Source organism: Pinus tabuliformis, chromosome 3_2, assembly GCF_031772625.1.
Source record: "Pinus tabuliformis cultivar Carrire ecotype Pingquan chromosome 3_2, CPIR1, whole genome shotgun sequence".
Taxonomy (NCBI): domain Eukaryota; kingdom Viridiplantae; phylum Streptophyta; class Pinopsida; order Pinales; family Pinaceae; genus Pinus; species Pinus tabuliformis.
In genome coordinates, this window is record NC_142302.1 from 469,903,586 (window position 1) to 469,930,865 (window position 27,280).

At 39.3% G+C, this 27,280-nt stretch overlaps 1 protein-coding gene across 1 annotated transcript in view; it reads right to left on the reverse strand.

Annotated features, from left to right (window-relative positions):
- Positions 1–25,265, reverse strand: part of MAPR4 (membrane-associated progesterone binding protein 4) — a 270,659-nt gene extending 245,394 nt beyond the window's left edge. The window contains exons 1-3 of the mRNA XM_089416574.1: positions 24,831–25,265; positions 24,482–24,558; positions 24,228–24,299 (exon numbers count right to left, since the gene is read on the reverse strand). Coding sequence (XP_089272700.1) covers positions 24,228–24,299; positions 24,482–24,558; positions 24,831–25,067 — 386 coding nt within the window. The 5' untranslated portion in view covers positions 25,068–25,265. The remainder of the gene's footprint in view (positions 1–24,227; positions 24,300–24,481; positions 24,559–24,830) is intronic.
- Positions 25,266–27,280: the final 2,015 nt, after the last annotated feature.

A 27,280-nucleotide genomic window follows, 5' to 3' on the forward strand; every position in this document is an offset into this window, starting at 1 on the left:
CCATCTATTGAAACTCCACTACTGGAGTAAAGACAAATTCCTCAACCACAGTGATGATATTCAGTTATGGGAATCAAATTTGCCCAAATACTTGTTCCCACAGGTATATCAGTTCCCTGAAATCATCCACCTATGCCAACTCTACTATATCCCAAGCCAAAGAGCCATAGTCTCTCCTAACCAGCAGATTTTGTTTACAATCACTACAGAGTCAATAAACCAAATGTTGTAGATCCAGCCAAACCCAAATGAAACCCCATTTTCCATTGAAAACCTACTTGAACTCTACTTGAAGCTGGACCTTCCCAAGAGGTCTCAAATCTTTCAGACTTTCATCCTAGAAGAGTCTCATACTCCTACAGACAGTCCTCCATACTCTGCCACCATTTTCTCTAAGAGGGCCAGAAAAATTGTAACCATGCTCTCTTGTATTCTAGGATACACCACTGATGAGCATGTAGATGAGCCTATACTTGCTTTCCTCTCTATTTTTTGCCCAGGCAAGCCTCCAGCTGCAATTTTCAATTTTGCCCAATTCTTGGCAGACAGGATCCATGATCAATTGATCATATTGCCAAATGAAAGAGTATTTAAATACTCTTCAGTATTGTTCCACATGTTCCTATATTTCCAATCAGACAGCTTTCCAGTTAATATCCAAAAGTTGGACACTAAGGGCCATCCTAGATCTGTCATCTTTTGGACACCCTTAATCCAAAAATATTCCACTATTTTCAGCTACAAGGAGTTCATTGATTCCTTTGTTCATCCAATTGTCAATATGCTAAGCAGTAGCAATCAACCCAAGATCAATGATGAGATAAAGAGAGTTTTGCAGTTGTCTAAAAACAGTAGAATAGGAGACTGGTATTTATACCAGGACCACACTGAAATTAGGATATATGGATGCCAGCTCACTCCCTATAAGCTGCCCAAATATCTCCCCATGAGGATATTTGCATTGGAGTATATTAGGCAGATTATAAACTCAGATGATGTGAATTTTCTATCAACTAGGAAGAAAACACAGTTCAAGATAAAAAACCAGCTTGGTCCTTTTATCTGTAATAATAGGGAGGCTGGAGAAGAAGCAGAGAAGTGTTTACAGGAAATGAAGTTCAGTAGCAGTTTCATGTGGCAATATGACCCTTTAGGAGTCATAAACAAACTAAGAGTCAAGTTTAAATTAAGTCCTTTTATGCATGAGTCCAGGCCAGACATTGAAAATTATGCCAACCAGTGAGAGTGGTTGGAAAACACCTTGATAGATATGGAGAAACAGATGGATACTAGTTCCATTCTGCATACTCCAGCCCTGCAGGACAGAAATGTAAAAAGGACCAGGGAAGAAGGTTCTTGCTCAAACATAGATACAACACATGATAGATTTGAAATCATGTACAGGAAGAAGCCCAAGCTAAATCCTATCAATGAGCAAGAAGAGACAGTGAAGACACTTCAAATCATGGATACAGATACAGGGGTCAGAGAGAGTACAGCTCCAGCAATTTCAGAGGAAACTCATCAACCTTCCACCTCTAATACTCAGAGTATTCAGAAACAACTTAGCATTGAGGTCTCATCATCAAGCAAACCAGTGGATAAGGAAAAAGACATAAAGGAGAAGTATAAAGAGATCAAGTTGAGAAATGAGGCATTAAAAGCTGAAACCTATGCCCAATATTTCAAACAAACTCCTAGCAATCAGAATAGGTTAATGTCAGCTTTTGACATTAAAACTGGTAAAATGCAAATGACCTTTTTGCAGCCTACAGTACAGCAGCCTAAGTCATCAGCAGATTACAGAAAGACAGAGTTTGAAGTTTTGGCCAGGGATGTTCATCCCATAGATCAGATTGAATTTCATAAGCAGGCAGGAGAAATGATATACTCAACAATGACCAACAAAGCTATGAGTGTACAGAAACTTCAAAATTTTCTAGACAATATCACAGCACATTTTAAGCTAGATAAAGCATCCTCACAAGCAAAGGATAACAGAATCAAGTCACTAGAAGACTTGGTTATTGAGAGGATATAATCCAAATGACATCAAGGCAGCAAAAAAGCTCATAAAGAAGAAAAATGAAGATATTGTTCCTTTGAAGAAGCAACTGAAGTTACCTCCTTTTGAACATCCACAGACCAAGGAAATTCTAGAGAGCCAAAGCCAGAAAGATGAGATGATGGACCTCATTCTCCAGTTAAATGCTCAATTAAAAGAAATGGAGAATGAAATGGACAAGTTAGTACAGGAGAAACAGGCCAGCATTGAAACAACTACTACCACTACTATTCCTACAGTCACTACAACAGTTCCTTCTACTTTGGCAGCTTCATTGGCCCCAGCAGCTCCACTAGCTACAGCACTTCCAACTGCATCAGCAACAGGTTCAACAACAGCAGCAACTCATCCTAGTGATGAAGTAGCTAAACTGGTCAAAGCCATGGAGGATATGTCCATCCAAACCACTGAAATAAATAGACTTAAGGAACAAATAAAAAGTCTAGAGGATGAGAAGAAACTAGCTCAAATTATGCATAAGAATGAAGCTCAAAAGTCAAACAGGTTGAATGAAAGGATACAGAAGTTGGAGAAAGAGTTGACACTGAAAAGAGCCACTAGCCCAAGCAAAACAACTTTTATGGGCCAATATCATTGACTCAATCAATGATATTTGGCCATCTATACAAGTGATATTTGAACAAAATGACTTGGTCAAAGAGGCTAGTGAGGCAATTCAAAGGGTTAGAGCCGAACTTGGAAATATTCCAGAAGAAGCCTCAAGAATAATCCAATTCCTTAACTCAAAGAACAAGTATGAGTTGCAGGAACTTGGAATAGCTGACAGAACTGGGACTATACTAGAGGCTAAAAAGGTAATCACCAAGAGGAACCTAATGATACAACTAGAGGAGAAGTGCCAAACAATGGAGCTAGCAATAGGCAGGTTCATGGTCAAATTTGATGCTTTGAGGCAAAAAGGTCTACCTAACCCATTGGTGATTAATGACAGGTTAATGCCACATGAAGACTATGATAAGAGAATCAGAGAAGTGGCAAAGGAACAAGCCAACAGTTCCTCCATGAAAGGGATTCCTATAGGAAAAGTCCTTTACCAGACTTTTGAGAACCTCTTTTACCTCTAGCATGAGGTAAAACATCTTTTTGTAAACAAGCCCACTTTTGCAAAATACACAGAAACTGATGAAGTCTACAGAAGAATGGTAAATATTAAATTACCAGATACAGAGACTTGGGAAAAGTTGAATGATTTACTGTAAAAATGCAAGGTAAACAGTGAATACAAAGCAGTGAAAGTAAAACAGCAGATCAGCCAAGTCAAAGAGTATCAGTCAAAGGCAGGGTAAAAGGACAGCCAATGTAGAGCAATAGCCAAAGAGAGAAAGCAGCAAAAGATCAAAACAACAAAATCAGTAAAAGAAGGGACAGCTAGCCTTTTAGTCTCCTAGGTGTCTCTATCTTCTTGCATGAAGATATTTTATTTTCCTTGAATAATTCCTAAAACAGTTTAGGATATTTTGTAACAGTTTTTTGTATAAATACTTCATAATTCGAAGTATAGAGTGTGGATTGTTGAACATTTCTATAGTCATATTGATCTGAAAACCTGAGGGTTTATTGTAACATTTTCAAGTCAGCAGACTAGACTAAGTAATAAAGGCATTGCATTACAGGATTCATGTGTTGGGCCACTTCAGTGAAGTATCTTTCATTTGTCAAATTGTTATTTTCTTAAGTATTTCACAAACATACATGTTTTTTCCAATTTGAATGAAATAACTGGAATGTTACTACAGAATTTGTTTAAGTACACTCTGTCTTGAACAGTTATTCATTTTTATGTTTTCTTCTGATATCCAGAGTAGGGAATTCTTCATTGCTCCCTAGTTTCGATTGACCTCTTTCATTTCACTCATTATCCAGTTTGAGGAATCCTTAACTACTCCTTGACCTCGATTGAAAAACCATTTCACCATCCATCCTAAAAGATCTGAATTTACTCAGCTACCTTGCCCTGTGAACACTATCTTTAGAACTTGATTCAGTCCTGTTTTCTTGACATTTGGACTCCATGGCCCAATGGTAAAAAGACACTTATCTATCCATCTAAATCAATGATTCCACCACCAAATCAAATCAAAACCCAATCAAGCTTAAATAACCAGCCTAAAATCAATTAATCCAACAAAGTGAAATCATTAAGAGAGAGCCCTCTCTAAGCATTAGGCAAGCTAGATCCTAATCTCAAAAGTAGGTTTGTGGTTACCTATATCATTTCTTTGAACACAACATGACAACCCTAGGGAAATTTTAGAGTGATAACACAGGCTACAACAAACTTTTAGGGACAGATTTTCCTTTGGGTTTCAAATCTAGTGAAGATGACTGAAGTGGGCTTTCAATTTGAAGAGACTCTAGATGGAGCCTCAAATTTCCTACCTTGGAATGCTAGGGTCACCTTGGTTCTCAAGGAAAACAATCTCTTGGAGATTGTTGAGAAGGTGATCCCAGAGCCAATAGATGCCAAGGAGAAGGTCGCTCAACAAAGAGGGAGATCAAGGCGCAAATGGTACTCTTAGATGTGGTGAAGGACCATTGATCCCTCACTTGTCCAAGAAAAATTCAATCAACGAGATGTTTGATGATTTGATGGGTCTATACTAGAGCAAGACCATTAACAAGAAAATGGTGTTGAGGGACAAGCTCACTCTATGCAGAAGACCAAATCTAACTCAATAACGAGTTACCTTATGAAGATCACTCATATTTGTGATCAACTTGCAGCAATGGGGGAAAAACTAGACGACGTAGAGTTAGTGAACATAGAGTTGAATGACTTCCCAAAGACGTGATATCCATTCATCAAAGGAATCCATGTTCAATAGAACCAACCCTCATTTGATAGGCTATGGGATGATTCCATCTAAGAGGAGATGAGGGAGCAGTCAAAGGCCAAGGCCAACAAACACAAAGGTGACGCAGACCTAGCTCCTTTTGGCAAGACAGTGAAGAGAAAAGGAAAAGGTTCGAGTGACAATGAGGAGTCAGCGTCATAGTTGAAGAAGAAGAAGGACTTGACTAAGGTCAAGTGTTTTGCACGTCATAAGACAGGACAGAATGCTTCATAGTGTCTATAAAGGAAGATGGGTGGAAAGGGTACGAAGTCAACTAAAGCTACATCGACAAATGCTCAGGTGGAAAAGTTTGTCAGGAAGTTTGAGACGAAATCCACACTTCTTTCCTACCTTTCCTTGAGCACCATACCAACTAATCTGTGGTTATTGGATAGTGGAGCCACACGTCATATGACAAGAGCAGGGGAGTTGTTCTATAGCCTGACAAATTGGGACTCAAAGATGCATGGGGAGTTTGGTGTTGATACCAAACATGCAATGAAGGGGGTTGGGACAGTGTCATTCTAGCTTGAGTCAGGAGCCATGTTGAAAGTTAAGGGCATTATATGGGTGCTAGAACTTAGGAGAAGTTTGCTCTCGATATCTATAATAGAGAAGAAGGGGTTTTTTGTAGTGTTTCAAGATGGACAGGCACTGATCACACCCATGGGATCTAGCTCAGACGATGGCCACATCATTGAAGTTAGAGATGGCATCTTGTATATGTTGAAACTCTGATGTTCTATGCTATAACAATCACTTATTACAAAACTTATTTATGCTACAATATTAGATAAGCAATTGTAGATAGAACATAAATCAAATGCACAATAGAAGACAACCAAGAATACAATGAGACATAGAAAATTTAGGTCCAACGACCAGGGCAAAACCCACAAGGGGAAAACCCAACCAGATTCTCTTTTTATTATAAATCATATGTTCAGTAGAGATACAAAGTACAATGAGAGATCAAGAGAATGAGTAAGTTCACCCAAATCTGAACAAGTTGTAGCATGAAGGTCATTGGTAGCAGCAGCAAATGCACACACTGAATCAACCTTGCATTCAACTAAATCAACACTAGAACATTGAAGCACTGAATCAACCTTGGCTCATCAATTTCTACTCTTACTCTCCAAGTCTCTTCCCATGATCTTCTTCAACTCTCTTCAACTCTCTCTCAATGTTTGAATCCTTCTTTCACAATGCATAAGTACTGAGGGGAGAAAGAATGAGGCACATATATATAGGAGGAGCAATGAATCCATGCCATAAAGGAGTAGCACGCATGCCAAGAGAGAGAGTAACTCATGCCCATTTAGGAAATGTAACTCATGCCATTAAGGAGGTAAGCATGCCTTTGTAACTTATGCTTTTAAGAGAGAGTGTAACATATGCATTAAAGAGTGTGTAAGAGGAATCTTTTATGACATTTTTATTGAGTGTAAGAGAGTGTGAGAGAATCTTTTATGACGTGCTTTAATCGGTGTAAGAGAATGTAAGAGCATTAATGAGAGTGTAAGAGGAATATGTCATGCCAATAATGAGATTATTAGAGAACATTATTGAGAGCCATGATTGAGTGACTTGAATTTCTTTTTAATAATAATATACTAATATCATAAGAATAATAATAATAATTTTAATGATAAAATATTAAGTCGAGATTGAACTATTAAGATTGATTAATGATAAGAAGTGCTTTTTCATCAATAATACTTGATTACCAATTGGTTCAAGGTTATTTACTATCTTAAGACTTTCTATTTTTAGAATTTCTGTTTTTTTTTTTAGAAATTCATCCCTGAGTTGTCAATTTTCAACACTCCCTCTCAACTAGGGAGGAATTTATTTCTACAATAAATATCTTTGATTTCTCTGCTCATCTTTGTTCATCTCTGCTCTGTATCATCTGGAACAATGATGTCTCACTCTAATGAAGAAAAATCATCATAGGGGGGATTCATCCATCACCCTATATTCACTTGGGGTGATTGCTACTTGCCAACATATCACAAGGATCTCACACAACCAAGTCACATCTTTGGTTGTGGGGATCCACTTGTCAACACATGACAAGGATCCCGCACATCCAAGTCTCATCTCTGCCTGGGGGGTCCACTTGTCAACACATGACAAGGATCTCGCACATCCAAGGGTCATCTCTACTTGGGGAGATCCACTTGTCAACACATGACAAGGATCTCGCACATCCAAGGCTCATCACTAATTGGGGGATCCACTTGCCAACACATGAAAAGGATCTCACACATCCAAGGCTCATATCTCTGCTTGGGGGGGTCCACTTGCCAACACATGACAAGGATCTCGCACATTCAAGGCTCATATCTCCACTTGGGGGGGTCCACTTGCCAACACATGACAAGGATCTCGCACATCCAAGGCTCATCACTGCTTGGGGGGGTCCACATGCCAACACATGACAAGGATCTCACACATCCAAGGCTCATATCTCTACTTGGGGAATCCACTTGCCAACACATGGCAAGGATCTCGCACATCCAAGACTCATCATCCATGGCCACCCTCTCTAGGAAGGGTCACATATGTTAGTCCAAGTTGCTCTCTAAAAAACAAGAACTTTCCTTACGGTAAAAACTTGGTAAGAATGTTGGTGATCTGGTCATCAGTCATTATATGATGGAATCTTACTGCTCCTCTTTGCACCATATCCTGGATATAGTGATGTTCAATCTCAATATGCTTGGACTTGTCATGGAAAATGGGATTTTTTGCAAGTCGAATCCCACTCTTATTATCACAGTAAATTACTGATGTGTCTAGAACATGCTCAAACAACTCTCCAAAGAGCTTCCTCAGCCATACTATCTCACAGCTAGACATGCTAGAAGCAACGTACTCAGCATCAGTCATGCTAAGGGCTACAAGCTTTTGTTTTCTGCTCATCCAAGATATCATGGCAGATCCTAAGCTGAAGTAGCACCCAGATGTGCTTTTTCTATTAGTAGAGTTACTAGCCTAATCAGCATCAGAGTACCCATGTATTCTTATATCATTGGCAATATTTCAATCCCAGATTGATGGTCCCATGCAAGTATCTCACACATGCTTTGCAACAATCCAGTGTGCATGAGATGGCTTAATCATATATTGGCTCAAAGTATTGACCGCAAAACATATGTTTGGTCTAGTGTTCACTAAGAACATCAGTGCCCCAATCAGTTGACGATACTCAAAAGGATTTGCCAAATCAGGACCTATAGCTTCACCACACTTCTTGAAGTTCATCTCCATTGGAGTATTCATGGATTTACATTATGTCATACCAAATCTTTCTAGCAACTTGACAACATATTTTCCTTGAGAAAGGAAAATCTCACCAAGTTTCTGCCATACTTCAAGACCCAGAAAGTAGTGCATTAAGTAAAGATCCTCCATTTCAAATTCAAAAGCTAACTCCCTCTTACACTGGAGGATAAAAGGTTCATTGCTGAACATAAATAAATCATCAACCAAAATCAAAGGCATACCTTGGACTGTCTTGAAGTAAAGATTTGGATCAGCATTACTTCTAGTAAAAACCAAGCTTCATCAAGAAGCTATCAAATGCGAGCATACCAAGCTCTTAGAGCTTGCTTCAAACCACAGAGGGTTTTCTTTAATTTGCACACGAGTTTTCTGATCATGTACTTCAAAGCCTTATGTTTGATCCATAAATACTTCTTCCTTGAGGAAGCCATGCAGGAAAGCAGTCTTCACATCCATTTGGTGAAGGGACCATCCTTGGCTAGCAGCTAGAGCCACAATACATTGGATGGTTGTATAACAGGCAACAGGTGCAAAGATTTCATCATAGTCTATTCCCTCTTTCTGAGAGAACCCTCTAGTCACAAATCTAGCTTTATATTTTTCAATACTGCCATCAGCACCATGTTTAATTTTATACAGCCATTGAGAAGACACAACAGATTTACCTTCTGGCATGTAACCACTTCCCATATATCATTATGAATGATGGATTCATATTCTTCATCCACTACATCTTTCCACACTCGAGCCTTCATAGCTTCTTCAAAAGTGCATGGTTCAGCTTGAATAATGTTGCTCATGGCTACAACATATTCTTGGAACTGGCATGGTTTCTTGCTTACTCTGAAGGTTCCTATTAGCATCTTGAAAGGGTGTCACAAAGCCATAAAGGTCTCCTTCTAGCACATCGAGAAGGATCCAAGGAGTCCCTGGGATCCATTGGTTCATCAACAAGATCAAGTGCAAGCTCGGAATCTTCTTGTGCATCCAAGGCATCATCATGTCTTTCAACATTAGCAGGAGGAGGAGTGTCTATGGCTCTTCAAAGAGTTACACCTTCATGAAATGTTATATCTTTGTTAAACTCTATAGTTCTTTTACTAGGCACATATATTGCGTAAGCTTTAAAATTTCCATAATAACCAACAATCATACCTTTCTTACCTAAAGCTTCCACCTTGGTACTCTTTTCCTTTGCCACATGAAAGTAGATAGGGCAGTCAAAGATCCTTAAGTGCCCATTTTGTTCTAGGTTATATGGTACCGTGCAAGGTTAATTAGGAGCAGGAAAAAAACGGGGAGTGGGAGCGACATTTTCAGAAGCTCTTGGTTTGGGAGCAATTTTTTATATAATATATATTTTTTATATTTTGATGCATATATGTCAACAAAAGCATGTAGAATGGTGAATTAGATATAAAAAGCATAAAAAACATATATTGAACCATATAACAACAATCATCTAGAAGTTATAATCTTCATCAACCATGTCCACAAGTTAGTAACATAGTAACATATAACATATTGAGTCTCATGATTCATCAATCTTAAAGTTTCAAGCTTTTAAAATTCAATATATAACATTTATCATCATTGATCACCAAAGTTGTACTTGTAAGCTATGTGTAACCATTACAACAAATAATATCTAATACGAAATGAAATGTTATAAAATGAAATGAAATGAAACAACTTTCAACTTTCACGAAGCATCATATTCATAATTCATTGCCAATGAGTTATAATTGCCAACTTCAAACTTCAAACTTAAATTGTCATATATTGTTTACAAAAAATATCATAATAAATATGAAAGAGTCAATAGTTATAAAAACTATTAGAAACTAGAAAAGAAGTAAATCTATTATCTGTTGCTAATGCTTGGGCCTCTTGCCGCCACGAGAAATGTCTAATGGAAAATCAGGATCTTTGTCATTAATATCACCCTCTAAGCATTAATATCCAGGGGTATCTTTGTCATTACCTCTGGATCTGTATAGGGATTTTTGTCATTAATATCACCTTCTAAGCATTAATATAAGATAGAAAATACATAGCATGTCAAGTCAAGATTTTGTTTGAGTGATGGATACATTTTTAGTAGGGTCGTGATAGAGGAGTTCGACAACCAATGTCACTAACATCAAGGTACATAGAGGAATTGGTGCTCTTGATTAAATACAAGTTCCATACCCTAATACATGACAAAATCCAATGGAAACATTGCGATCCCCCCAATCCTAAAATCCTAAAAAACTGATAAGTCTGCTGGATTTTGAATGAGATCTAAAATTATACTTTCTCCATATGAAATCCAATGAGGTCAGAACCACTCTCAAACATCCTGAATCATTTCATGGTAATGTTAAAAATTTAAGTAAAAGGATGAAAATGAAGATTAAGGAGAATGTCACTTTTACTTTAAGAATTTAACATTACCATGAATCGCATATCAATACTAGGGCCATAGGCTTGATCATTAGGCTGCCCCACTCAAAAATTATTTGTTTCTTTGAAAAAAATTGCATTTGGAATGTTACTGCAAAAAAAAAAAAAAGACTAGGGAGCTCCCCTAATCGCTCCCTAAAAACCAAGGAGTGTTTTTTTTAAAGGGAGCGCGCTCCCGAGTAGCTCTCGAGCGGAGCGCGAATTGGGAGTGGGTTCGTGGGGGGGGGGGGTGCCTTCCCCCACAACCCTGGTACGGTGGTCTCTTTCTTGATTCCAGCTTCCTTGCAGAAGTCTTGAGCTCTTGTCCACTTCATGTCCACTCAAGTCATGGGATGGCTCGACATCTTCCTCAATCGTGATACAAAGGACTTAGTTCTCACATTCATCAAATGTACCTGTTGATCCCAGAACAAGAGCAAGAGCAATAGTAGCAAAGTAAATAAACGTAATGAAAGTGTACCTGATGATGAGGTAGGTCTTTCTTTCTTTCTAGATGTGAGAGAGGCTCCTTCATTATGCTTGCACCGGCTTCCACTTGGAGTTTACTCTTCTTGCACTATTCTGCACCTTAATTATCTTCAAGATCTGTTTTTCTTGATCACAACCTTATCAAGAAGTTAATGAAAGAATCATTCAAGTACTCATGCAGGAGGAATAACCAATGATCTATAAAGACAACATAAGACTTGAAAATACTTTGGGATTGAAGGAAGTCGTTAGCTCCCTCTTGATTCAGCCTCTATAAGTTACCATTGTCCATAAGTCATATGTCATTGGCAAAAGAAATGCATCTTCTTGATCATCACTTGGCAAACTCCATCATGATCCACTCTAATCTCAGGTATTTCGGAAACCATCTTTCTCACATGAAGTAATGCTTTATAGTAAAGATGAGTGAACTTTTGGTGCCACAATTTATATTGATGATTACTTATCATGAATCAATGCATGGATAGGTCTTCCATTGATTTTATACAGATCTTCAAATCTTGATCCCAAAGTGAAGGCATGTAATAATAATTACACATTGATTTCATTGTCTACAATGATTTTAGTTATAATCCAACTTTGATCGCTAAAAAAGAGGTTAATTTAGAAAACTATCATTCCATCTTTTGAAAAAGTCATGATTATTACCTACAACCACTATTGTTAGTAAACTCTAATATCAAAATTACCAAAACCCATAAGATTATGACCTTTCTCATATAATGTGAGAGAATCAAAATCCCCCTATCTTCAACATTCAATTTCTACTAGTTATTCTTTCATAATCTTCTATGCATTATACTTATTTTCAAGACAACACTTTCTTGCACATGCATAAAACAGAAGTAAAACTATTATTTACTTTTGCATGCACCAACAATTACAAAAACCACAACTATTAAACACATGCAACACCTTAATTACTATCTGCAAAATTACTATCATATCTTGGGTTCCTTGAAATTTTGGAAGAACAGTAGCAATAAAATTTCAGCAGTAAAATTCGGCAACAAGATTCAACAATAAATTTCAGCAGCAAGAAGAAGGAACAGCAAGTGATATTTCAGCAATAAATAGGAGCAACAAGTGATATTTCAAAAGAAAATAGAAGGATGACAGCTCTTATCTTCTTGGGTTTGTCTTCACCAAAACTCTGATACCATGTTGAAATTATGATGTTCTATGCTATAACAATCACTTATTACAAAACTTATTTGTGTTGCAATATTAGATAAACAATTGTTGATAGAACATAAATCAAATGCACAATAGAAGACAACCAAGAATACAATGAGACATAGAGAATTTAGGTCCAATGATCAGGGCAAAACCCATAAGAGGAAAACCCAACCAGATTCTTCTTCTATTATAAATCAAATGTATATAGTACAAGAGAGATCAAAAGAATGAGTAAGTTCACCCAAATCTGAACAAGCTATAGCATGAAGATCATTGGTAGCAGCAGCAGATGCACACACTGAATCAACCTTCCCTTTGGTTGAATCAACACTAAAACACTGAAGCACTGAATCAACCTTGGCTCACCAATTTCTGCTCTTACTCTCCAAGTCTCTCTCCCACAATCTTCTTCAACTCTCTCCAACTCTCTCTCAATGTTCGAATCCTTCTTTCACAATGCATAAGTAGTGAGGGGAGAAAGAATGAGGCACATATATATAGGAGGAGCAACGAATCCATGCCATAAAGGAAGAGTACCTCACATGTCAAGAGAGAGAGTAACTCATGCCCATTTAAGAAATGTAACTCATGCCATTAACAGGGTATGCATGCCTTTGTAACTTATGCTTTTAAGAGAGAGTGTAACATATGCATTAAAGAGTGGGTAAGAGGAATCTTTTATGACATGCTTTTATTGTGTAAGAGAATCTTTTATGACGTGCTTTAATGAATATAAGAGAGTGTAAGAGCATTAACGAGAGTGTAAGAGAACATTATTGAGAGCCATGATTGAGTGACTTAAATTTATTTTTAATAATAATATAATAGTATCATAAGAATAATAATAATATTTTTAATGATAAAATATTAAGTCGAGATTGATTAATGATAAGAAGTAATTTTTCATCAATAATACTTGATTACCAATTGATGCAAGGTGATTTACTATCTTGAGACTTTCTAATTTTAGACTTTCCATTTTTAAACTTTCTATTTTTAGACTTTCTATTTTAGACTTTCTATTTTTAGAAATTCTACTTTTAGACTTTCTATTTTTAGACTTTTAAGAAATTCGTCCTTGCACTGCCAATTCTCAACAATATAGAGTAAAAGGCCAGCCTATTCAAGCAATGGCAAGCAACAGAATAGTGACAAAGAACAAGGAGCGGGAAGCTCCAAAGGTTGAGCAATTCAAAGGGAGTCAGCGTTCAAGTTCAGGTGGGAATGACTAATTAGCATCCTTCCAAGTCTGTCAAGAAGACCACATGATATGAAATGACTTTACAAGATGTTCACAAGCAACACGCTTCTAGGAACAAGTTCAAAGGGAGCAGGTCTTCGAGGATGATTCCAAACTAGGTGGCAAGGAAGGTTTCTAATTCAAAGGGAGCAGCCATGGTAGCAGATCCAATTCCAGGTGGCAGAAGTACCTCCCTCGCTAAGAGGGAGCGTTGACATTTATAACTCAAGTAGGTACTTTTGCACAAACCTAAGTGTCTAAGCATGCGGAGGTCGCCCAAAGTCTCTTTCAAATACTTGCTCAAGTGTTGAGTAAGTTGCTTTTGTAACTTAGCCTAAATCTAACTTAGCAAACGTACATAAGTAATAACGTTAATTGTTGAACTAAAGAAACATAGGAAAAATAAAATATTTACTTTAGTAATTATGTTTTAATATCAAACATTGATCTCAAGTGAGGCAAGATCTAATCTCAGCCATACATTGTTAATTTTGTAAGTGCTAATCAGAGTTACTATCTCATGTAATTATTTTATGCCCAAAAATTTTCTTTTTACAAGTAAATATTTTTGCTATAAATTTTAATTTATGAAAATTACAAACAGAAAATACTTTGGCATTGTTAACTCAACAATTTGCAACAGAATTTAAAACGGAAAATTACTCAGAAAAATTGGACAAAACAGCAACACAATTTTACCCTCCAACTTCTCATCACATTCAATTAACTCAGAGAAAGCACTAGGCTCCCTAAACATGGAAAATGGCCCACATAAAGTACGAAGAAATTATAGCAAAACCTAAAGAATTTTCCAACAAAAATTTCAATCACCTGTGTGGCCCTCCTTTAGCCTCATATGCGGCCCTCCTTCACCCTCCTACACATCCCACGTGTGGCCCAATCTGTTAGTTGCTTCACACGTGTCGCTCCCGTAGCTACACAGCCCTCTTGGATTCACAAGTGTGAGTTCTCAACTAGTTTTCTTACTATTAAAAATTTTCTCTTGTTGTATTTTCTCCTTTCTTCAGCCTTGTGACTCACTCACAAAAATCTGCAATTCAGAAAATCTTTCTCTGAATTTTCTCACTCTCACTTGAGTAGTTGTAAAATGCAATGTGTCTTCATTCTCTCCCTTAGGCTCCTTTTATATTCTCCAAAGCCAAAAAATCCCTAATCTCCAAACTAATTAAGGGCTAGGATTAAATCCTAGCTCACCCAGATCAAAAGTGGAGATTAGATCTAAGTCACTTAAATAATTAATATTAATCATTAGAAAAACATTATAGCCCAAAGTCTATATTAATCAAATACTGAATCAATGTACTTTTCCTAAGTTAAAACTTAGGAAGGAGACCATATTAGTTGCTTCTCTCGAACAGCCACCTAAAGAGGACTTCACTTCCACAAGCTAAGACACCAAGCCTATATGGAAGACCTTTCGATGCTACAAAACTCAGCACTCCCTCCTAGCAAGGAACGGATTCTCCACCACCCCCAGCTTGAATCTGTTGAAAACAAATTTCTCTTTCACTAGAGGCTTGGTAAGAATATCTGCTACTTACTCCCCTATGGAAATATACTACAATCTCACAACACCTCTATGAACCATGTCTTTGATAAAGTGTTATCTAATCTCTATGTGCTTGGACTTGTCATGAAACATTGGATTCTCCAAAATATTGATGCATCATTAGTTATCACAATGGATCACCATAGGTCCCATCTCAAGACCAAACAACCCTGTGAGAATCTTGTGAAGCCATATGGCTTCACAACTTGCCAAACTCACTACCGTGTATTTGGCCTCTACTGAGCTAAGTGCCACTGAGTGTTGCTTCTTGCTAAACCACGAGATCATAGTTGACCTCAAACTAAAACAACATCTAGATGTACTCTTCATGTCTATTACACTCCCAATTCAATACAAACATGTTTAGCCTTGCAACTTCACTCCACCAACTATGACATATCTTAATCCATAGTCCATTGTACCACAAAGATACCTCAACATATGCTTCGTTGCCATCCAATGACCCTCCTCAGTTCCACCATAAACTAGCTGAGTGTATTCACTGCAATGCATATATCCAGTTTAGCATTGACCAAATACATCAATGACCCAATCAACTGCCTATACAGTATGGGATCCACCAATTCACTCTCAAAATCATCAATCTTTGTCAAGTTAGTGATCATAGCTAACCTCGAGCTAAAACAACACCTAGATGTACTCTTCCTATCCATTGCACTTCCAGTTCAATACAAATTTGTATAGCCTTGCAACTGCACTCCACCAACTACGACATATCTCAATTCATAGTCCATTGTACCACGAAGATACCTCAACACGAGCTTCGCTACCATCCAATGAACCCTCCTTAGTTCCACCATAAACTAGCTAAGTGTATTCACTACAATGCATATATCCAATTTAGCATTGACTAGATACATCAATGACCCAATCAACTACCTATACAATGTGGGATCCACCAATTCACTCTCAGAAGCACCAAATTTTCCTCAAGTTAGTGATCATAGGTTTGGACATAGGTCTGCAATCCACCATTCCAAATCTATTAGGGATATCAACTGCATACTTGCCTTGCCAAAGAAACATCTCTCCTGGCTATTGTCGCACCTCCAATCCCAAAAAGTAGTGCATCAATCCAATATTCTTCATCTCGAACTCTAAAGCAAGGTCCTCCTTACGCATCCCTATGAGCCTCTCTGATCTTATCAGAAAGAGATCATCAACATACAATACCAAGATAAGCAACTCACCATCAACAAGTACATAGTGCAAATAGGAGTCCACCTCACTCTTGGTTAAGCCCAATCCAAGTAGGTAGCCATCAATCCTAGAGTACCATGCGCAAGGTGACTGCTTAAGTCCGTATAAGGCCTTCTTTAGTTTGCATACATGGGATTCCCTCCCATGCACCTCAAATCCCTGAGGTTGCTCAATATACACCTATTCCTCAATTACCCCATTGAGGGAGGCAATCTTCACATCCAACGGATAAATCCTCCACCCCATCTCTAAGCCAATAGATATAACTGCACTAGCCACAAACCTCACTTTGTACTTCTTGATACTATCATTTGCTGCATGCTTGATCTTGAAGATCCATCAAGAAGTGACAACTGACTTCCCCTCGGGCCTCGATATTATCTCCAACGCATTGTTCCTCGTGATGGAACTATACTCTTCCACCATGGCGTCCCTCCAAACTTGTTGGCCAGCTGCATCCTCAAAGTTAGAAGGCTCACACTCATTGACGATACTCATCAAGGCCATATAACTGGAAAATATGGCTAGTGGTCTACTCTCCCTAAAGGTTCTACTAGGAGCCTCCACATGCTCCTTTGCATCCCTCAAGGTATACTTGGCCCATCTCAACCTCCTCCTAGTAGAACCCGAATGAAATCTCACTCCTCTTTCTGATCAGAAAGCTATGACCCTGTTGCTGGTGCTATTGGTCCTTGCTCAACCTTCGGAGCCTCTCATTCCCAATCTTCTCCCACTGTTAGACTTGTCTGATGTGACCTCCTAAAGGTCCTACCCTCCTCAAATCTAACATCTCGGTTGATCATTATCTTCCTCTGCCTTGGAATGTAGACATTGTAGGCCTTTGAGGTCTCACTGTATCCCACAAAAACGCCTTTCTCTAATGAGGGCTCCAACTTACTCCTTGCATTTGAAGGAATATGGACATAAACTATACCACTGAATATATGAAGATGGCTCACCTCCTGTCTCAGTCCTGTAAAATCCTCCTCAGGAGTCTTGTCCTCCATAACCTTGTGAGGACTTCTGCAAATATGTAGTATACCTAGGGGGGATAGTATGGGGTACAGAGGGAGGTACCCAAGGGAATAATGTAATAATGGGATGGGCCATAGTTAATAAATAAAGTGGTTAACCCGCATCATGTAAGGGACCACAAGTAGTTAGCAATAATGTGAAAAGCCCATTGTATTAGATATATGGTATTGAGAGAACCATGGTAATGACCCATGGTATTGTATGTATGAATCATATATAGAGGCTAGAGACTCCCCATTGAATTATTATATTGACAAGCATCTGGCTTGTGGAGCGTTCTCCTTCCTTAAGGATTGATTGTATGGCGTTGCCCTACCTTAAGGGTTTTGATTAATAAAGAGAAGCATTTCTATATTTAGATCTTGTTATTTCTAGGCATATTTCTATTATCATATATTTGCAGGTCAGATGTATTACAAGTGGTATCAGAGCACTTTCTCGGATAGAACAAAGAGATATTAATAAAGATCTTAAGTTTATCTATTTCTCTCTTGTTATTTATGGGTATCTTTGCTTTATCTTATATTTGCAGGTCAGATATATTACAAGTGGTATCAGAGCACTTTCTTGGGCAAAGCGGAGAGATATTTTTTTATCAGAGGGAGGTACCCCATACTATCCCCCCAGGTATACTACAAAATATGTAGACGTCTTACATGCCTCCGCCCATAAGAACATAGGTAAATCTTAATCATTGATCATGGCCTTTGCTGCTTTGACAATAGTCCTATTCTTTCTCTCTGACACTCCATTCTATTGCGGATTGTATGGCATTGTCAGTCCTTTCTTGATTTCTGCATCCCTACTCACCCCCATTGTCTAATCTTAGGACGTTGATCTTCTTTCCAGTCTGGTTCTCCACAAGAGCTTTGAATTCCTGGAACCAACTGAAGACCTCATCCTTGGCCTTTAAGAAGTAAATCCATGTCCTTCTGGAATAATCATCTATAAATTTCATAAAATAACTAAACCCAAATACAAACCCCACTGACATAGGGACCACAAACATCGAAATGAACCAAATCCAAAACTCTCTTGTACCAGGTCTCACTATTAGAAAATGATGCCTACACTGAATTTTGGAAGACCAATGACCATCTCCCGTAACAATAATAGAGGCATATAGTGTAGATGCCCCATCCTCTTGTGCCAAAAGGTCACTCTAGTTGTTATTGTCATGTACAAGGGCCTTCATTTGTTGTCCTCTCAACAGATACAAGTTACTCCCTTTGCTACTTATCACTCACCTCATGCTAGAATCAACTCCTTTAGCCTGACAGATACCTTACCTCCCGCGAAATTGACCTCAAGTCCTTTGTCTTTCATAGCTGAACGGAGAGAAAGTTCTTCTCCAATCCAGGTACATGCAATGCTTCACCTCCATAGGACTCCCAAAGTCCAGCTGGAACTGTATCCTACCAAAACCCTCCACTGCATACTTGGCATCATTACCAAGCTCCACATGGAGATCATAGTGCTTCTTGGCAAAATTGGTGAAGAGATCATGAGATCTTGTCATATGACGAGAAGATCCATTATCCACAAACCATACACCACGTGTCACACTGCCTAAAAGACGTGACACCAATGCAAACTCCTTAAATTTCTTAGCTAGCTCATCCATTTGTGCATATGCAACGGTTCATGCCATCCCTTTGCATTTCTTCTAGTTAGCGCATTGTCCAACATAGTGACCATACTTGTGACATGCAAAGGACTCAACTTTGCTCATGTCCCTCTTCTTGTCTCCCTGTGAAGATCCTCCTCCAATCTGGTTCTGCTTGGCTTTACCCTTGCGCTTCTTTGCTTTCTAGCAAGAGCAAGTTCCTCATTTCCACCTCTATGTTGTCCACTAGATATCGAATTCTCCCAAATCTCCCTTTGGGTGAAGTCGTCCCACAACCTGGCCTATCAGGAAGCTTGTTTCTAGCAAGGATGTTTGTTACAAAGGTAGAACAATGTTTGGTACAACCACTCAGGGCTATCTTAACAAGTTCATCCTCATTCACAGCTTTCCCAATAGCTGACAATTCATCACGAACCTACTAAATTCTTGTGAAGTATGAGGCTACAGTTTCAAAACTGTTCATTTTAATATTCCTTGGCTTTTCTCTTAGCACCATCTTTTTGTTTTGGTTATCACTTTGGTACAACTTCATTAGGGTTGTCCACATTTGATGAGTTGTTTGCTTCCTTGTGATGTGAGGAATTATGCAATCCTTCACAGCATCCAATATGGTTCTTTCAGATTGTGTCCAAGTACTTTTGTAGGATCTTAAGGAACTTAGATCTCTTTTTCAGCAAATTCCCACAGGTTATTTGCCATCAAAACAATGGTGATCCTCTCCTTCCATGGACTAAAGTTTGTAGCCCCCTCCGAACTATCTTCAAATCTCAAGACTTGATGATGCCATCTCACTAGATTGATTTCAACCACAAAACCCTTGTTGCAAAATACAAAATTTGTTGTAGAAGAAAATAAAATGTTGTTGATTGAAACCCTTGTCTATTGATCTTCTTTCACAGAGCCTGCTCAATACTTTGATACCATGTTAATTTTCTAAGTGTCAATCAGATTTATTGTCTCATGTAATTATTTTATGCCCAAAAATTTTCTTTTACCAAATAAATAAATTTTTGTTGTAAATTTTAATTTCTAAAAATTACAAAAGGAAATACTTTCACCTTTAACTCAATAATTTGCAACAAAATTTAAAATAGAAAATTACTCAAAAAATTCAGATAAAACGATGTCACACATTTACCCTCCAACTTCTCATCACATTCAATTAACTCAGAGAAATCACTGGGCTCCCTGTAAAATGGGCCACAAAAAGTACAAAGAAATTACAACAAAACCTTAAGAATTTTCCAGCGAAAATTATAGCCTCCCAATCACCTTGCGACCCTCCTTCAATCTCCTGCGCGTCCCACGTGTGGCCCAATTTGCTAGCCATTTCACAAATCCAGCTCTCTTAGATGCATGGCCCTCCTGGATTCACAAGTGCAGGTTGCCTACTAGTTTTCTTGTTGCTAAAAATTTTCTCTTGTTGACTTTTCTCCTTTCCTCGACCTTGTGACTTACTAACAAGAATCTGCAATTTAGAAAATCTTTCTCAAAATTTTCTCTCACTTGAGTAGCTACAATATGCAATGTGTCTTCATCCTCTCCCTTAGGCTCCTTTTATAATTCTCCAAGACCAAATCCCTAATCACCAAAGTGAATGAGGGCTATGATTAAATCCTAGCTCATTTAGATCAATCAATGGTGGATATTAGTGGAGATTAGATCTAAGTCACTTAAATAATTAAATATATTTTAGAAAAACATTAGCCCAAACTCTACATTAATAAAATAATTAATCAATGTAATTTTCTTTAGTTAAAACTTAGGAAGGAGACCATATTAGTTGCTCATCTCGAACAACCACCTAAAAAGGACTTCACTTCCACATGCTAAGACACCAAGCCTATGTGGAATACCTTTCAACACTAAAAAACTCAACATTCATCACTTTGGAGATTAGGGTTTCGGATTTAGTTCAATCAGAAGTTACAAAAGCAAGACTGAGAAGAGAAGAAATACACACCATATAATGGCACAAGACATTGGGAAAGAGATTTTCTCATGTGAGGAGTCAGATACTCAAGTGTGTTGAGTTTGAGGAAGGTGCAGGGGTGCAGCATAGGAGATCCATATCAGCCAAGCAAATCAAGGATGGATCTAGTGATTGATGAGTTAGATCAAATCCAAGGTATGTTGTATATGTATTTTCCTCAGTTGGGCCATTACCCCAAGATGGGAACCCAAGTAGGTTCAAATTATTAATTTAATGAAGCGATGTTGATTGGGCAGAATTTACATGTGCCATATGTGATTGAGATTGGTTGTGTAATTGTGCTTCTATTGAATATTTTGTTAAGAACCTAACTGTGCTTTTATTCAGTAGATCTGTGATAATATGCTAGGAATTAATTGCCAGTTGTTGGGTTTAAGAATTTAACACTATTATTGAGCGGTAAGTTGATCCCTTCATTCAGTCTCTAATGCAACATAGCCACCAACTCATCGCACAGATTCTAGAGTCTAACAAGAAAGCACACATCGAGTTTCAAACAAAAAGTTATTTTATCAGCTAGATCAAATCTTGATCAGGACATAATACCATGAATGTTGGATGAACAAAATGATTCTACTGCTTACAGATCTTTCACAACTTACAAATGTTGTGAAACTAGGGTAAGAAAAAGAAATTCACAATTTCCTTTACATATACAAGTTTATCACTCCCACCATTATCCCTACTTAAATCAGTTTTATCAAGACAACCTGATCCCTAGATATTTGTTTTCTTTTTTTTCACGTGGAAAATACCGTTATATTCCATATGAGGAATATACATGTTCCAGACATTGAGGGACTATTCATTCTCAAAAACAATGCTAGAAGCCATTACATCAAAGCTCATCATATCACTTGTGGAAATTAAACCTTAGTGGGGAGGATCCCAATTATTCCCCCTAACCACCCAAGATAAACCCAATTGACAACCTAATGCCTAAATAATGTGTGAAGTCCGAAACTTTTATCACAAACTACTTTTGGTTCTATTGTTTTTCAAGCAAAAACAACATGATCGTATGACATGATTTCTAGCAAAAATGACCAGAGCTATGCTTTCTTTAAATCACCTAACATATACACAATCATGGGAATAACCAAAGTATTCAAAACTAGTTGGGTTGAACCACTAACTGGTCAAACTGGTCGATTCATTAGGCTCGGGGGTCAACCAGGCCAATGAACTCGGTTCAAACCCGAGCAAACCCCAATTTGGTACCAAATCAACCGGTTTGGCCATAAATCAACCAATTCCATCATAAACTGGCCAAGTCATTACCAGCATGGTTAGATGTCACATTTGTGGGGGAGGCTTAACTCAACCTAAGCAATGTTGGCAATCAATGGTAATGTTAAATTCTTAAAGTAAAAGGATGAAAATGAAAGATAAGGACTTTTACTTAAATTTTTAACATTACCATGAAATGACTCAGGATGTTTGAGAGTGGTTTCGACCTCATTAGATTTCATATGGAGAAACTAGAATTTTAGATCTCACTCAAAATCCAACAGACTTAATGGTTTTCAAGATTTCATGATTTGGGGGATTGCAATGTTTCCATTTGATTTTGTCATGTGTGGGGGGTATGAGACTGGCATTTGATCAAGAGCTAAAGCCCTTTAAGTACCTTGATGTTGGTGGCATTTATTGTTGAACTTCGTTGATGTTGGTAGTATTGATTATTGAACTCCTCTACCATGGCCTTAACAAAAATGTGCCCTTCACTCAAAGGAAAATAATTAGGCATGCTAAGCTTTTTCTACCATATTATATTGAGGAGACGAACCCTTCATTCAAACCAAAATCATTGGTTAAGCATATTAAACTTTTTCAATTTCTACCATAGTATATGGTTGAGCAATCCAAGTTTGAAGACTTTGAGCTATATGATGTTTATGTAGCTCATGTTGATGATGCCATTTCTAGTAGTGTTGAATCAATGATGAGTTTGATGAGTGATCATGTTGATCACTAATTTGTAGTTTTGATGTCTACTTTTGTTGTTGCGACTACTAATACTAAGGTTGCAGAGGACTCTAAGAAGTCCTCAAACTCTGAGCCAAATGATGTTTATGTAGCTCTTGTTGATGATCCCATGTCTAGTAGTGGTGATAAATTTGATCATGATGAGAAGTGATCATGTTGAACACTAATATGTAGACTTGTAGTAGGCTAGTGGTCCCATGGCTTGTAGCATTGTTTTTGGACTCTAGAGGCCATTTAGAGCCTCATTAATTATGTATTTTGTTGTTGATATGTATTGCACTCAATGCCATTTTGATATATTCACCTTTACATGGTATATATAAGAGCAAACTTTGCATGTTTTGTCTCTATTGGTTGGGAATCATGGTTTTAAATCTTAAAAATAGTTTTTTTCATTAAAAAATAGTTATTTCTTGTATTTTTTTTAAAGATCAGTTCATTGCGATTCGACCAGTCTGGTTTTTCCAGTTCCGGTTCAAAAACCGGTTTGATAGGTGTAACAGGTTGGTCACCAGTTCTGGTTTTAAATACTATGGGAATAACTCCCTTCCCCAACCCTCTACATTGAGTTTGTGGAAATGCTAGTGAAGAGGAAAAAGCATAAACCGTCTAAGACCAATTCATAGTCACAACAGACTTCCCATGCGATGCTTCATTGAAAAACTAGCAATGGAGAGGAACAAAAAAAAGGAGCCATGGTAAAGGAAGCAACCAGAGGAGAAGGGCTGCAGATCATGAAAAGATATCTATCTGTAGTTTCGAATCTACATGGTCATGTTTACTCTGTGGAAAGTTGGAAACTGACATCATAATTACGTAAATTTTGCAAGTTTCCATGAGCAAGTTGACCCGGCAACTTTTTAGAAAGCTTAGGAACTATACCAAGCTGAACTCGACAAGAGAATGACAGTTGGGTTTTCCAGGCCTAACACGTTGTCTTTTAGCGATAAGAAGCCTATAGAATAATGTAAGGCAATGATGTAGTTCCCTGGGAACTGAACTTGTGGCTGCATTTCACTGAAACCACAAACCTACTCAGACCAAATTTTTGAGAAAGCAAAGATCAAATCAACATCCACCCGCTAGATGACAGAAATTTGTCAGTGGGGCTATTTATTGAACCATGGTTAAGAAAAACAGGTCAGTATGCATAGGGTAGTATGAAGAGACATACAACAATGAATTCAACTGAATTGAGTTAAAGCAAAAAAAAGAACTTAACCTGCCAGCAAAGTGATTATAGCTCCCTCCTGCTCCATAATGGTTTCTTCCTTTAGTCACATCAAAGACACTCCTGAACTTTCAACACGAACACACTGATGTCAAATAATTTAGACAAAAATATACACTTCAACATTATGTGACTTGCTTCTGCACGGTGAAAATAACCATACACTTAATAACCAGTTATAAGAGAAAAAAGCATGGCAACCTAAAAGCTGAATTAAACAGTATTGGCATTAATGAATCATATACCCTAGGATGCTCAACAGAATAGGCAAGTCCTCATCCGTGCCATTATACTTGGCCAATTCTTCTCTGGCCCACAACCTCTGAACACAAGACAAGACAAAATGCCTGAGCAGCCAAAGTAATTAAATAGCACTAAAATCTACAAAATATATGATTAGTAAAGAAAAAATTACGCACGGAAAGATCAGAGATTTGATCATGTAAATTGAATTTTCGTTGTTTAATTGCAAAGATGAATACTGGAGAGCATTAAATAGAATCAAAATCTACGGTGTTTGCCTGAGAAGAAGAAAAAAACTGTAAACTAGATTTTGCTGATATAGAGACAGGGGAAAGGACGTGAAATACTTACAGGTGGCATTGAGGGTTTGTTGGCTACATGGATGACAATAGACACGAGAATAAGTGTTATGAGAAATCCGAGGAATGAAGGGGATGTTAAAATTTGTCGGGCTACGGAGGGGTTTTGCGGTAATTTGAATTCTTGTTTTTCGTTATGGGATCCCGAGGACGATGCATTGCCTTCATTATTGCGTGCCGTTGAACGGGATCTAAGAACGGGTGGAGATGTGTCGTTCTCTGCTGCCATTTCTGGATTTTCTCTCTTCCAATTCAAGCTGCTGAACCAAGGGATTGTTTGAGGCTTCCCGGGAGAAATTCAGCGCAAAGGTTCTCCCGTTAGCTCTCGAACTCGTGCTTCTGCTGACCACGTGAGAGTAAGATTTTGTTTGTTAGTACTATTCGAAAAATTGGTCGAACGTGTACCGCGTCCAGCGTTGTCACGCCCCCAATCTTTTTTTCTTTTATTGGGCGGGGTGCGGCACCACCGAACGCCCACTCTTGACCGAATGCACGTTTATGGACTACGCCTTAACCATAAAACACTTAACTTTATTTCTTAAAGTGCATTAAACATCCATCAATAATTATAATCGTTCATCAACATTCATAACCGATAATAATCATATGATAAAACCGCAACAATAATAATAATCACACCAACGTATATGGGAGGGGCAACTCCCGAACGAGTTCGCCCAAACCAATTATATTATTGAACTGTTTTCAAAAGATATAATTTACAACCGTGTGTCGGGCAGAACCACGGCCACACTCAACCGAATATACAACCGGGCCAACGCCCATACAACCGCACACAAGTACCTTGGCGGAGTTAGCTCACCCGAGCCTCAACTCCCCAACCGACTTGCGCACATCAACCGTGCCAACCGTAGATCAGACCGCCGAAAATCAGACTTCGCACAAACTGTGCCACCGGGTGCTCGACCTCGCAGCCAACTCGGCCTGCGCTCTAACACCGTGTCACCGTGTGGTAAACCCAACCAACTCGGCCTACGCTCAATGTTCAGCACTTGTCTCACCCACACAAACAGCTCGATAGAAGACCGCACTATCTCTTGCTGCGCAAGAGTGTGCGCATATCTCTACGCTCCTATCTTGTGCGTATGTAGAGAGAACGCTCCAAGACTTGCTTCATGATCCCTTGATCGAATGAGCTCATCGTATATATAGCCTCCCAGCTCATCCATTCGAGGGGCTTTAACTTTCAAGCCGACCTCACATTCATGCGATGAAGCCCCGAATTTAATCTTATGGGCAGGTCGGCCCTTGCCTTAAGGCAAGGGCGACCTCCGCCCTTATAAACTTTCGGCCTTCCCTTCGCATTATCTCTTAAGTGTATGAGTCTGCGCATATAACGTTGTTGTCCGTCCGTCGCACTGCTGCTCCCGTCGTCCGTCGCGCTGCCTGCTCCCGTCGTCCGTCGCACGTCCTGCTGCGCTCGCCCGTCCACTGTTCCGTCTGCACCTTGTTCGCTGTCGTGCCTTGCCCGTTGTCGCATGGAGGGGCGCCCGCCCGGTCGCCCTTCGTTTGCCCACGTCCGCACGCCCAACTATTGTCCCGTGTCCATGTCCAGCTCGCGCCCATGTTCCAGCTCGCGTCCATGTCCGGGTGTGGTTCGCCCTTGGGTCGCCCGCCCATTTGGTGCGGGTCGCCCTCGGGTCGACCTGCCGGTTCTGCTCACCCGAGCCTTTACCGCATCCTGTTCAGCTGGTCCGGGTAGCCTCACCCGTGTACAGTCCGCCCGCGGCTCGTCTTACCCGCCCGCAGCTCTTCTGTTCACCGGTTATCCGCCTGCCCGAATCTGCCTTCCGTTCGTGTCGTGCACGGGTTGTGCGCCCGGGCGCCCGCCCGTCGTGCACGGGTTGCCCGCCCGTCGTTCACCCGGGTCACCCGCCCGTTCAACACACCTTCGTGCGCCTGTTTGCCCGTCGGGTGAGTGCGCCCGCGACCAACTCGTCGCCCTGTCCGCCGTTTCACCCAACCGCAACCCCGTTCAACCGCCCGCCGGGTCACCGTGCACGGGTCGCCCAGCCCGGTTCGCCCGCGGGTCATGCCTCCGTCGTGCAGAACTGTCGTGCACGCCCTGCCCGATCTGCCAGGGCGTTACACTCTCCTCCACCCGAAGACGTTGTCGTCCCGACAACACATCAACCACCACCATGGCTGATATCCACTATGATGTAGGCTCCCTTATACAAGGTAACCATCAACCCATGTAAAGTCTGCCTCCACCAAGTCAGCTCCATGTGCCCATGCACATAAACAAGTGCCAACCGCATGTCAACACTTCACGGTCCCATGCCCAGGTCTATGGAAACCCCATCTTTCTGCAGCATGTCCTCATACCTGCTCAATCACCATGTGAGGGCTCACTGCCTTGAGCAGTCAACAATGAGCCCCATCTTCTATGTCATCTAAGAAGATGTGGGGTGAGAAGAG